This window comes from Phalaenopsis equestris, unplaced genomic scaffold (genome assembly GCF_001263595.1).
Source record: "Phalaenopsis equestris unplaced genomic scaffold, ASM126359v1 Scaffold000016, whole genome shotgun sequence".
NCBI lineage: Eukaryota > Viridiplantae > Streptophyta > Magnoliopsida > Asparagales > Orchidaceae > Phalaenopsis > Phalaenopsis equestris.
This window is the reverse complement of record NW_018164458.1, coordinates 476317-489111: the sequence shown is the minus strand read 5'-3', so window position 1 is coordinate 489111 and position 12795 is coordinate 476317. Positions and strand designations below refer to the sequence as shown.

The following is a 12795-nucleotide window of genomic DNA, read 5'->3' as shown; positions in this document are numbered from 1 at the left end:
GAGAGAGTGAGAGAGAGAGAGAGAGATGTATGTATAACCTACTGAATGCACAAGAGCTTTATTTTTGACTATCTTTATCTAAGGGAAAGTCATGGTTATGATTGAATGAGAAGAGCAAGATTCAGCACTGAAGTACTATTATCCTCAAAAGTTGAGCCATCTCCATCTTGATATTGAGCCAGAGTAGCAATTCAATGGGATTTGAACTTGATAAGTTGTGATAATTTTTTGTCCATTATGGTAGTTATCTGTATTTTTCCATTTTGGTAGTTATCTGTATTTAATTAAACTGAATTTAATTATTATTAAAAAAAGACAACTATTCTAAAAGGCTCACCCATTTTATTAATGGCTTGGGCTTATATAGAACCTAACGATTTCCAAATAAATCCCTAGACTTTTACATACAAATAGGTAAGACCATACATTAGAAAAAAATGACAACATTCCCCCTCATGATGGGCAAAAGATATCCACTAAACATAACCTAGATAAATCTAATGAGCTAAGTCCTTTGGTAAGGCAATCAACCACTTGCTCTCCAGTGGCTACATGACTTAGCTCCAATAGTTTTCTATTCAAATTTTACTTGACGAAGAACCTATCAATCTCCAAATGTTTGGTTCTATCTTTTCTATTCAAATTTTACTTGATGAAGAACCTATCAATCTCCAAATGTCTGGTTCTATCATGTTGCACCAAGTCCTTGGCAATGTTGATCGTTGACTTATTGTCGCACCATAACTTCATTTGAGCTCCTTGCTCCACCTTGAGCTTTACCAACAAGGCTCTCAGCAACTCCTATGGAGATGTCCCTATTCTCCGCCTCGGCTGTTGACCTTGCTACTACTTAATGTATTTTGCTCTTCCAAGCCTACAAACATGTGGTATCCAAACGTTGACCTCTTGTCATCCATACAACTCACCCAATCAAAGTCACAATAGCCCTTAATACTAACATATCAATTATTCCCGAAGATCAACCCCTTCACTGATGCACTCTCCAGATACCTCAAAATCTGATACACTGCATCCATGTGACCTTCTTCAAATCATGCATGTAGCGACTCACCACACTAACTGCAAATGATATGTCAGGATGAGTGTGACTCAGATAGATGAGATGACCCAGCAACCTCTAGTACCTCTCGCAATCAACTAACTCTCTTGCCTCTACGCTCAACTTTTCCTTCTAATCAATTGGTGAAATTGCAGGCTTGCATCCCCAGATACATGCCTCTGCGAGCAAGTCCAGCACATATTTCCTCTGAGATAGAACAATCTCCTCTGCTCCATGAGCCACCTCAATCCCAAGTATCTAATATGTCTCAAGTCCTTCACCTCAAACTATTTGCCCAAACTTGTCTTCAGCTGAGCAATCTCTCGCTTATAATCCTCAGTGGCAATCAAATCATCCACATACACAGCAAGAAAAGAAATGTGACCACTATGCGTCGAAATAATATTGAGAAGTCGGCATTAATCTACTGATAGTCCATCTCTGTCGTTGTTTTCCTAAACCTGTGAAACCAAGCTCAATTAGATTATTTCAAACCGTACAGTGGCTTTCTCAATCTACATTCCTTGCCCACTGTTTAGTTCGTGTCGAAGCCTGGGGTATTTCCATGTACACTTCTTCTAGGAGATCCCGATGAAGAAATGCATTATTCACATCCAGTAGGTGTAACCTCCATCCATCATTTACAGTGAGAGAGACAAGTGTCCTAATTGTGTTTATCTATGTCACTGGTGCAAATGTCTCATCATAATCGATGTCATACATCTGACTATACCATTTAACCATCAACTGTGTTATCAATCTTTCCTTCTAAGGTCTGCTTTACTATGAAGATTCATTTGCACATAACTATATTTCTCACTACTGCTTGCAACGCGAGCTCCCATGTTATGTTCTTATCAAGAGAACCAAGTTCCTCCAGTATTGCAGTCTTCTACTTTGAATCCTCCTTAAATACATGCCAACACTTGGGTATAGAAACAGTGTCCAAAGATGCAATGAATATTCTATGTAAAGGTGATATGTTAGAGTATGAGACAAATTGGATAATTTCATTTGAGAAACCAAAATAATCAAGAGAATAACAATCAAGAGAATGGCTCGCATTGTTGTCAGAGATCCTCCTTAAATTCATGGGAGTGGTTGAAGAAAAGAGAAGAATCATATAACCTATGCAATCAAATTTCAAGGTGGATGGTGTAGATGTCTCAGAAGTCAGGGTAGACCGTGGCAAGATACTTGTTGGCACGAGTGGCACGGCAGACACCTCTCTCTCATTCTTTCTTTTCCTCCTTATATACACCCTCAGCTCCCTTAAGCTTAAGTCCCACCACCTTCAGGCTCATTTCCTCATTTTTCGACTTTTCCTCAGTCGATGCTTGTCACATAATGGGACAAGGCATCGTTCCCATTTGTACCAATCTCTCACCATCACTACTTTTCACTCTCGCCTCATGCCTTCAGCATCTGATGAGTCACCAAAGGATGAGATGTAGCATGGTTTAAATTCTCTAAAAGTCACATCCATACTCACAAATAATCTCTTCTCTATTGGGCTCCAACAAACATACCACTTCTGAGTGGCAGAATATCTCACGAAAATACACTTCACAGCTCTGGAATTCAGCTTCTCTATTGATTGTTTGTTATCCTTCACAATACACAACAAAATACCTTCAATGGAAATATCTCACTATTATCTCCTTTCAATAAGTCACAAAGAAATCGTCACTCCAACACACTTGAGGGCATTCTATTGATAATTGGACGGCTATCAAAATAGTTTGCCCCCACAAGTGTTCTGGGACATTCATCGAGATCATCATGCCTCTGGTTAGATTTAAAAGGTGTTTATTCTTCCTTTCTGCTACTCCATTTTGTGTCGGTGTGTATAGACAAATGGTTTGATGGTGTATATCTAAGGCTGATAAGTACTACTCAAACGTCTTGTTGTTATATTATGTCTCATTATCATATCTCAATTCATTCACTACTACACCGTGTTGTCTGAATCGCCCTGTGAAAATCTTTAAAGTAGGCAAACAAACTATTTTGTTTCTCATCAAATATAACTAAGAAATAAGAGAAAAATAATCAATGAAAGTCACAAAATATCAAGATCTTCTTACATCTGAGTGCACCAAATCAAAAACACAAGAAGTACTTTTACCAGAACTAACATAAGAGCTCCTGGAGTGCTTACCAAACTGACAAGCATCACACATAAGTTTCTATTTATTTGTCTTTTCATATAAAGACGGATCATAACGATTCAATATACTAAACGAAAATTGTCTCATGCGAATGTGATGTAGCAGCAACACGTCTTACACACTCCTCACAGATCCTCCTACTCCAGCACTCTATCATGGATGTCAATGTTGAGTTCATCCCCTCTCTATCCAAGTATCAGAGTCAACTATGCCACATGTCAATCCCAAGTTTCTGGTCAGTCCCCTTCTCCTGAAATATCACCTTAGAAATATCAAATAAAACAACACATTTTAGTTGGAGTATAATGACACTAAAGAATAAAAGATTCACAGCATACAAAACATTGAACATAATCATAGAATTGGTGCACCTCGCCGTACCCTTACCAACTACATGTTGTATTGTACCATCAGCAGTATAAATGTTCTCTGGAACTATTATGTGAGTATATGAAAAAAACTCACTAACAGCACTTGTCACATGTCGAGATACACCAGAATCTACTATCCACTCTAGTGATCGTGTGGTAGATATAGAAGCAAGAATATGTGCATCACGAGTACCTTTGACTGAGTGAGCATAAGTAGCAATATTCCCCTTGGATGATGAGATGAATGCATCCTTAGTCACAGCACCTGCCACTCTCTGCTTCCTCTTCAACATCTCTAGAAATTGTATAGTCCTCATCTGTGCAAAGAGTTCCTCTTTCTTGCAACCCAGATCACCACAGTCTGACATAGATGAGAAGTAATCAATATCTTGTCACAGCTGCTAGCTCTATGGAGTACTCCAGAACCCTGTACAGCTGCCTCTGTCACGCTGAATCAGGAATACCCTCATGTGGTTCTCAGTCTCAGCATAGGACATCTTCAGCTTTGCCCAGATGTCATTTATTTTTTAAATGTAATCCACTGATGTGGCAATCGATAGAACCATCGAGTTGAGTAGTCAGGTGCAAATCAATGTATGTGTGGTCCTCCACTCATCAACCTCAGCACTGTCACTTCTAGTCACTTCCCTATTAGAGCAACCTCAATCTGACACGATCATCTCAGAAAAGTGGTCAGTCCATTGAGCTTCAGATCTACAGAAAGAAGATCTAGCTTCACCTACGTCTAAGCACGTGCTGAGGTTGTGGCTCCCGTCGAGACCCTAGCTCCTTGTATGAGCCCCACCTAGACCTTTAGAACCTAAGAATCTTTCCCATAAGCTCCAACCATATCCTCTCGCATTATCTCTGCCTCCTGACATCCTCAATTAACAGAATCTAGGTTAAGATCACATAGATCCCACAAGACTTCCTTTTTTTTCTTGACCTGAACATGATCTATCTCATCATCAAGATCAAAATCAACTGAATTATTCTTCGCTTTGTATTAGTTTGTATGCCCGATATGAACTCCAAGTTTATGTTCCACGCGAAGTCCTGGTTCCATCCTTTATACGACAAGAGCAACTAAAACCTTAACCAATTTCACTGCCTTGACGCACGCGATCCGGTCCGCTGAAGTCCTCGTCGTTCTTCCATGTGGGTGATAGCCTCACCTACTTTCTCTGCGAGCGCAGAACGAGAACACAGCATATACAGGCCACCGAAATCTCCAATGCCTCTTTCTTCCCTGCACTGAAATCGTTTGTGCAATCCAAACTGATGCTAGAAACCCTTGACGCCTCAGCGCCTCTTTCTTACTTGCCTTATAATCGCAGCTAGAGGTCGTTGAGAAGACAGCGACAGAACTGCTGTCGCAAAGACCACCAAAATCCTTTGCCTTTCTCCTGTTAGGGTATAGCTCTAATACCAAAAAAGACATAATTGCTCTAAACACTTGCCCTATTCATTAATGGCTTGGACTTATATAGAGTCTTACAATATTTACAAATAAATCCCTACACTTCTTCTATTTACAAATAGGTAGGACCCTACATTAGATACAAATCTCAATAATTAATTATTAATAGATGAAAGCATTAATAACACCACATAAACAAGTAAAAAAAAGGGTAAAAGGGTGGTATAAGATTTTCAAATATATAACCAAACTAAAGATCATAATAATACAAAAAAGAATAACAAGTTTAACAAAATTTAAAAAGACATAGAATAACATCTTAAAGATAATTATTAGTTACTTGCCAAACTCTTCTGCAATTTCATTCCAATCAAGTAAAACCTCCTCTCTATAACCCCTCAACCAATTACAAAGTGTCTTTGTAAATCCATTTTGATTCTTGGGCTTTCTGCACAGGATTGGATACTCCTTTCCCTCTGGTATGTATTGATAATACAACCTAATTCAAGAGAATGAGTTAGAAGGAATAAATAATCTAAGCCTATAGATATGAGTGGAGTCGAGCAAAGTATCATAATGCTGAAATTCATTTACTTATTTTCTTATCAATCTTAGTTGAGCAACAAAAGAGTATATCATTATATCCAAGTTTGTTATAGTTAAATTCTGATCAAACCTAATAAAACATATATGATAATTAATACAAACGTAAATAAGCATTCATAAAAATTTACACAATTCAATTAGCATGCTTTTTCTAATATTTTGACATTGAGATAAAAATAGATAAAACAAAAAAAAAATGATATATATAATGGTTGATTATATGATTTCCATCACATTTATATCTTTATCAATGCACTTTACTTAAAATGCGTAATTAAAACACAAATTTAATAAAAGAACTAAGATAAACTAATACACAAAGAAACAAATAAACAAATTATTTGCCAAATGCTGAATGAACATATGTTTGTAAACAAAATAAAACACTAACCTGATAATGTTCAAATTTATTCGAATTGTTAAGTGCGACTTGTTAATCAAATACATGATCATTTATAGCATTAACAAGCTTCGACATGAGTTACTACATAACAACAGTCAAAAAACTGCTAAAACAAACAAAACTACGTCCGTTACAACAGCAGCAACTTCAGACCCTTATCCAGCACAAATGGATAATACAGGAGAGCAGAATCCCAACTACGTCTGTGCAAATATTCCATCTGCTCTTTATATCTCTAATGCATAAGTATGTGTGATGTTTTGTATGTATTCTCTGGTTTTTGCTTCCTTAGAAAATGAAGATATGCATGTATTAATCTCACTGTCTGCCTTTAATTTTCTTCCTTTACTCTATTCCTACCTGCTTGAAAAAGTCTACATGATATCACAGCCACAACCAAGCAGCAAGCTCTAATTCTTTTAGCAATCGCATCCTATCAAACATCCAACCATAAAGCTTTCTCGCCGATAGCAGACTCAACACCAACCATGGGAGAGACTCGCATTCCATTACAGTTGAAATTCTTGATGTCCAACATCAAGAACATCATCTCTACACAATTCACAACAGAAAAAATCGCCTAGCATAGTGTTCAAAACCCTCTTTTTTTTTTTTAACAGATGAAATCAAAGTATGCTAGGATAACAACTACTGTTTGGCAAGAAAACCCATCCATCATCCTGATGGCTCAATTACACCCAACCTCTCCTATGCTACCAAGACACTTGTAAACCAAAATCTAATTGTACCGCTCTTGTCAACCATATTTCAATCCTTACTTTCTTAACCTTCTCCAATCCAGCAACTGTTGATGCGGCATAGAGCCCAAAACAAACTACATCATCTGTCAATAAAAGATAAAATAATGACTCAATATCTAACAAAAACCAAAGCAAAACGTGATGCCATTAACACAGTTTGCACTCCACTTGGCCCTGAAGGCATTATTCTCTACACTCTAAATGACCTACCACCAAGTTATCAGACCATCAAGACTGCCATCCACACACAACTCCAACCAATTAGCCTGGATGACCTTTACTCCCTACTGTGCTCCAAGAAAACAAACTTAACAGCTGAAGTGACTCTCCAACAGCAGCAATCAACTCAAAATCCTCAATTTGCCATTCAGTTCCTACAGATAGAGGTCGTGATTGTTACAATCACTTCACTTATGGCAGGGTCACACCTAAGCAATCCTTGCACAAACTCGTCTCAGCCAAGAGGTTCCAAATCAAATAACCCTATGATTCAATGTCAAATCTGTAACAAAATGGGTCATCCCTGCAACTAAGTGTCGATACTGTACTGGTCTTAAGTACAACTGTAGGCGCTTAAAAGGGGAAAAGAGTTTAATGTTTGGGGTCATCCACGAAAAAATGAGTACTAGACTCATTTACAACATCCCAACTAACTGCCGACATTGACAATATATCCAACCCAAAAAATACACTGGTTCTCTACAAGTCATAGTGCAAAATGGTCAATAGCTACCCACTGCTAATATCATTGACGGCCTCCCTAACCACTCTCATAAGTTTCGTCTCTGTCAAATTCAACTCATTTATCTCGCAATCTCATTAAATACACAAACTAAATCTCAATAATCATTGCCCCGTCACTTTTGATTCTAATGGTTTCAGCATTATCAATCATAACTTGCACCAGCCACTTCCATTAGGCCTACACCATAATGAACTGTGCGCTATCTAGTGCAATTCTTGTATAAAATAGCTTCCCATTTGCAACACCTTCCTAACTCATCTCACAATCCAAGTGGCATAGCAGCTTAAGAGATCCCCACAAATTAGTTGTCCTCACTCTTGCCAAATCCCGTCCAGATATAAGTACCCTAAGGAACAGCTTTAAATGTCAATATTGTAATTCTACAGAAATTCAAAAAACTTTCATTTATGTTTCTATTAACCCTCAACTTATATCCTTTACTTATTATCCACTCTGATGTATTGATTCTCTATCCCCCCATTTCCAAATAAGGCAACAAATATTATGTTTCATGCATAGATAACTATTCACTTTTCTATTGGGTGCTTCCGATGCAAAATAAATCTGATATAAAATTTATATTCATAAACTGCAAAAACATGGATGAGCATCAACTAAATAAATATTATAAAGATCCTTTGATCTGATGGCAACAAGAAATATACTAAGCAAACCCTACAAAACTTTCTCACTTAATGTGGAATCTCTATAAGTGAGTTGCCTATAAAACCCTGAACAAAATGGAGTTTATCTAACGAAAGCATTGAATCTAACGGAAGCATTGACACATTATAGCAACCACTCGCATCCTACTTCTTGAAGGTAGACATCCACACTTTCTATAAGCAGACACATTGCTAACTGCAATCTACCTCGTTAACAAGTTACCATCACCAACAACCGACAATTCATCCCCATACGAGCTACTCTAGCTACTCTATAATTACCAACCGAACTATAATCATCTCAAAACATTTGAATGTGCTTGTAATCCTTAGCTTTGCTGCCACTACAAAAACAAATTATCCCCAATCTCAACTCGATGTATTTTTCTTGGTTATCATCCTAATAATAAAGACTATAAATGCTACCATGCCTCTACTACCAAACTATTTATCTCCTGACATGCCATTTTTTATGAGGATGTTTTTCATATAAAACTCTAACTCAACAAACTAGTAACATACCCTTGCACACATACCTCCCCATACCCTTGCTACTCTATCCACCCACTCACCACTCAAATCTGGCAACACATTGTTCAATCCACCTCTTTCCCAAACTTCATCTACCATAACCAATCTTCCTTCTCATATTTCCATTAAATATCAACCAACTCCCTTCCCACTTCCTCTCATTTCATCTCCTCCAATATATACTCGTGTCTACCCACCTTCCCGCCCCATCATCCGAACCCCATTCTAAAACTCCAGCTACAATCTCACTGCAACACACCTAGGCATCCTATGCTTACACATTCACAAAAAGAAACTCCAAAACTAAAGAAAATTCTTTGATCTACACTACATTACCGTACCATCACTGGAGCCTACCTGCTACCCCACTGCAGTCAAATTCAAATGCTAGCACACAGCCATGTCTGAGAAATTTTAAGCTCTTCAAGTTCAAGGAACCTGGACTCTAGTTAAACTACACCTCACCAAAATATATTTGGTTAAAAATGGACATATAAAACAAAATTAAATCATGCTGGTTCCATCAGTTGGTATAAGGCAAGCCTTGTAGCTCAAAAATTCAAATAATAATGAGGCCTTGATTACACCTGCCAAAATGCCCAAAACTCGCATCATGCTGAAGGTTGCTCTTTACAACACATGGCTTATCACTCAAATTGATGCCTCTAATGTCATTCTTCATAGCAAATTACATGACACTATCTACATGCAGCAACAAAAGGGCTTCATTGATCCAAAGTATCCTCACTATGATTGTCATCTTCATAAAGCACTCTATAAACTCAAACAAGCACCAAGAGAATCGTATGCCACTTTCTTACAACTTCTACATAATGTTGGCTTTCATTTAAGTTCAGCTGACCCCTCACCAATGCTCTATGATCAAGACCACATTTACATCTTTATTATAATATATGTGAAAAACATTTTAAGCACATATTATATTAATTCATTCATCACCAAACTTACATCCACTCCAGCAAACACTACATGTGAGAAATCTGGGTGAAACCCAGCACTTCCTTGGCATCCAAATAAATCACACACCAAGGTCTTCATCTGAATGAATCCCTATATGCCCTTAACATTCTCATATGAGTTGGAATGCTCTCCCGCAAATCTGTCCAAAATCGCACAACCAAAAAAATACCATCCATCACCTCTTCGGATCCATTGTCTACTTCAAGAATTCCATGTGCCTATTCAATAGCCTACTCTACTTTACTTCAACAATGTGGTTGTTCAAGCACTTTCAAACAATCATGCTTATACCAAACACATCTAAATTGACAACCACTTCATTTATGAGTGCATTAAAGCTAGAGCCATATCTGTTAAGCATGTCTTCTCTCAATATCAATCACCGGCATATTTAAGAAATCATTACCTGCCACCATAGTTCGCTATTTGTCTTCAAATTTGAAGCTTCAACTGTGAACCATCAAATTTCCAGGAATTAACAAAATTATAAAACCTACAACAGCAAATAGAGCTACGAACATTACAACAGAAGCCACTCTGGACACATCATCCAGCGCAAATGGATAATACATAACAGCAAAATCCCGACAACCTCTTCGGAAATATTCTCACTGTAAACATGTCTTAACCTGACTGTCTTCGTTTCATCTCCTTCCTTTACTCTGTGCCTAGAGTCTACACTCCTTAGTAGTTATATTGTATTTATTTCACCAAATTGATGTCAAAAATTCAAACTTGACAAAATAAACCAAGGCATGAAGTAATAGGTGTACAATTCGTAAAATATGAGTACCAAATTTTCGAAAAGGTAAGAAAACCAATTTTGTATAATAAGCCACATTTATAATCTGTAAATTTTGAAACTAATGCGCCGACAAATTAGAGCACACCAATTTCCCCAAGTCTCGGGCGGAGCTGATATCTTCGGCGGCATCCGCGCCCACATTTCTTCTTGCAGCCTCCTTCGAAGGCAGTCTGTGTCGCTCATGAAGGATTCTGTGTATGAGTTTTCACGTAGAATGTGTTCGGTGAGTTCGGGATCGGAAGTATTTGACATCCAGTGGTAGGGATCGTGCCAGGTTCGGCCATGAGCAGAAGCGGTAAAAGGGATCTTTTTGGGAATGGGAGGTTCGAAGGGAGGGAGAGGGGGGAGTTTTTGACGCTTGCAGGTGGAGTAGGGAGAAGAAAGAAGAATGAGGCGGCGGCGGTGAGCCCGTCGAAGCATCGAACCGCCGGGAGGGCCGATAAACCGGTTTAAGATGTTTTATGAACTTAGAAACTTCGGGACTGTTCATTAAGGGGCCCTTTGGGACAGCTTAAATGTGCGGCACCCTAGCGTTTGAAAATCACGTTTGCCTTGCATTTTTTAAAACAGCTTGTTTAAGTTATATTATATGAGGATCGCGGGTATATCCCCGTGATCCACGTTTGGGCACCATATTTTCCTTCGCTAGCCTCCTAAGCCCGCAGCCGACCCTCCTTCGAACATTTGGCGTCGATCTCGCCTCCGTCGCTCCTCCGCAGGTAACAAAATGCTTTCCTCGCTCGGCTCCTCCCTTCTTTCCCCTATTTCGCCGAGAGATCTAAGATTTTGGCAAGAAATTACACTCGATCCATCTGTTTGGAAGTATTGAGGTGGCTAAAACCTAGATCTATTCTGAATGTGCAAGTACCGCTGGTAAAAATATAGATCCACTGTTTCTGTGATATGTTTGAAGCATCAAGGCAGTTCCCTTCATTCCTCATCCCAACCTTTCGTCGAACAGTGTATATTCGCATTAAACGAATTTTGTTTTTTTCGTTTTATGTTCATATGGTTTCCATGCTATTCAAAGTTACTGATTCTTTGAGGTTATTTCTTGAGGGTAGATTATATTGATGCAATGTTTTGTTTCCTTCCATTTGATTCTTTGAGGGTATTTGTTGAGGCTAGTTTGAAAAAAAAGCTATAGATACATTGGATTTTGTTTATCATTTTAGAGAAAATAACTTTTAATATCGTAATTTGTTTATTTCTGATGCAGAGATATCGTTAAGCAATAGTTTAGTGGTTAGATTTGTAAAAAGATAAGAATTTGGCCATAATCATGTGAATGCCCCATGATGTCACAAAATTTTACAATATATGTATACTCTCCATGTGTGTTGTCTAACATTTGATTTGACTTATGATACTTTTATTTTATACAATTATATAAAGCCAATCATTTACTATGCATATCGAATGAAGGCTGAAAATGAAATTAAAAAAGGTTGTAGTATCCCACTTTAAAATTTCCTCGGTCATCAAAAAAGAAGAAGTTGGCTTAACAACGAATCGTGCATCAATCATTGATGTGTTAGAGAGGGACTATGTAGGCCTTTATGGGTTTCAACTTACTTAATTTATTTTTCTTAGCATAATTAAAGAAAGCGAGAATAGTTGTACTTGAACATGAGGCAATGATAGAGTTCAAAGCATGCAACTATCAAAAGGCTGCAGATTGATTAAAATTAGAGAAAGAGAAAGAAGCATTAATCAACTCAATTGGAGGGTTATAAGAGAATCAAATCCATTTCAATCTTTGCAATCTTTTTTTCTTGCAAATTTATTTTTTATTTCTTACATGTTAGCTGCCAATTATCATAATTTCAATCCAATTTGCAAGCAATAGATTGTTGATAGCCGGTAATATCTACTAACTTTGGTGATTGATTGTTGGTAAATGTATTAAAGGCTAATTTTGATTATCTCTGATATTAATATCGATTGATGTCACAATAGAAGCATGCAGGTAGATAGTGATGCCAAATTCACCTTCTGTTGAATCTTGATTTGTCAAATTTACCTAATTGAAGTTTGGGGCAGCTGCAGCTTATCCAGCTTCTGCTGATAAGCAGCTTTTCCTGATAATCTGTTGATGAGCCGCTTATCCGGATAAGCTGTATGACTGTTTGGTTGACGCTTATGGAAAACAACTGATTCTGAAAAATTGACCATTTTGCCCCTATTCTGAATAAGTTGTTTAGATGTTTGGTTAGTGTGTTTTGTAAACAGCTTATTTATAATTTTTTTTAATTAAATGAATAATCTGTGCAGCA

The 12795-nt window shown here is 37.7% G+C and overlaps 2 protein-coding genes across 2 annotated transcripts in view; both read right to left on the bottom strand.

Moving 5' to 3' along the window:
* Positions 1-11001, bottom strand: part of LOC110018355 (protease 2) — a 176673-nt gene extending 165672 nt beyond the window's left edge. The window contains exons 1-2 of the mRNA XM_020715643.1: positions 10605-11001; positions 5367-5521 (exon numbers count right to left, since the gene is read on the bottom strand). Of these exons, the coding sequence (XP_020571302.1) occupies positions 5367-5521; positions 10605-10939 (490 nt within the window). The 5' untranslated portion in view covers positions 10940-11001. The remainder of the gene's footprint in view (positions 1-5366; positions 5522-10604) is intronic.
* The window catches only part of LOC110018356 (protein indeterminate-domain 7-like), a 20354-nt gene that overhangs the window by 5969 nt on the left and 1590 nt on the right, over positions 1-12795 (bottom strand). The window lies entirely within an intron of this gene.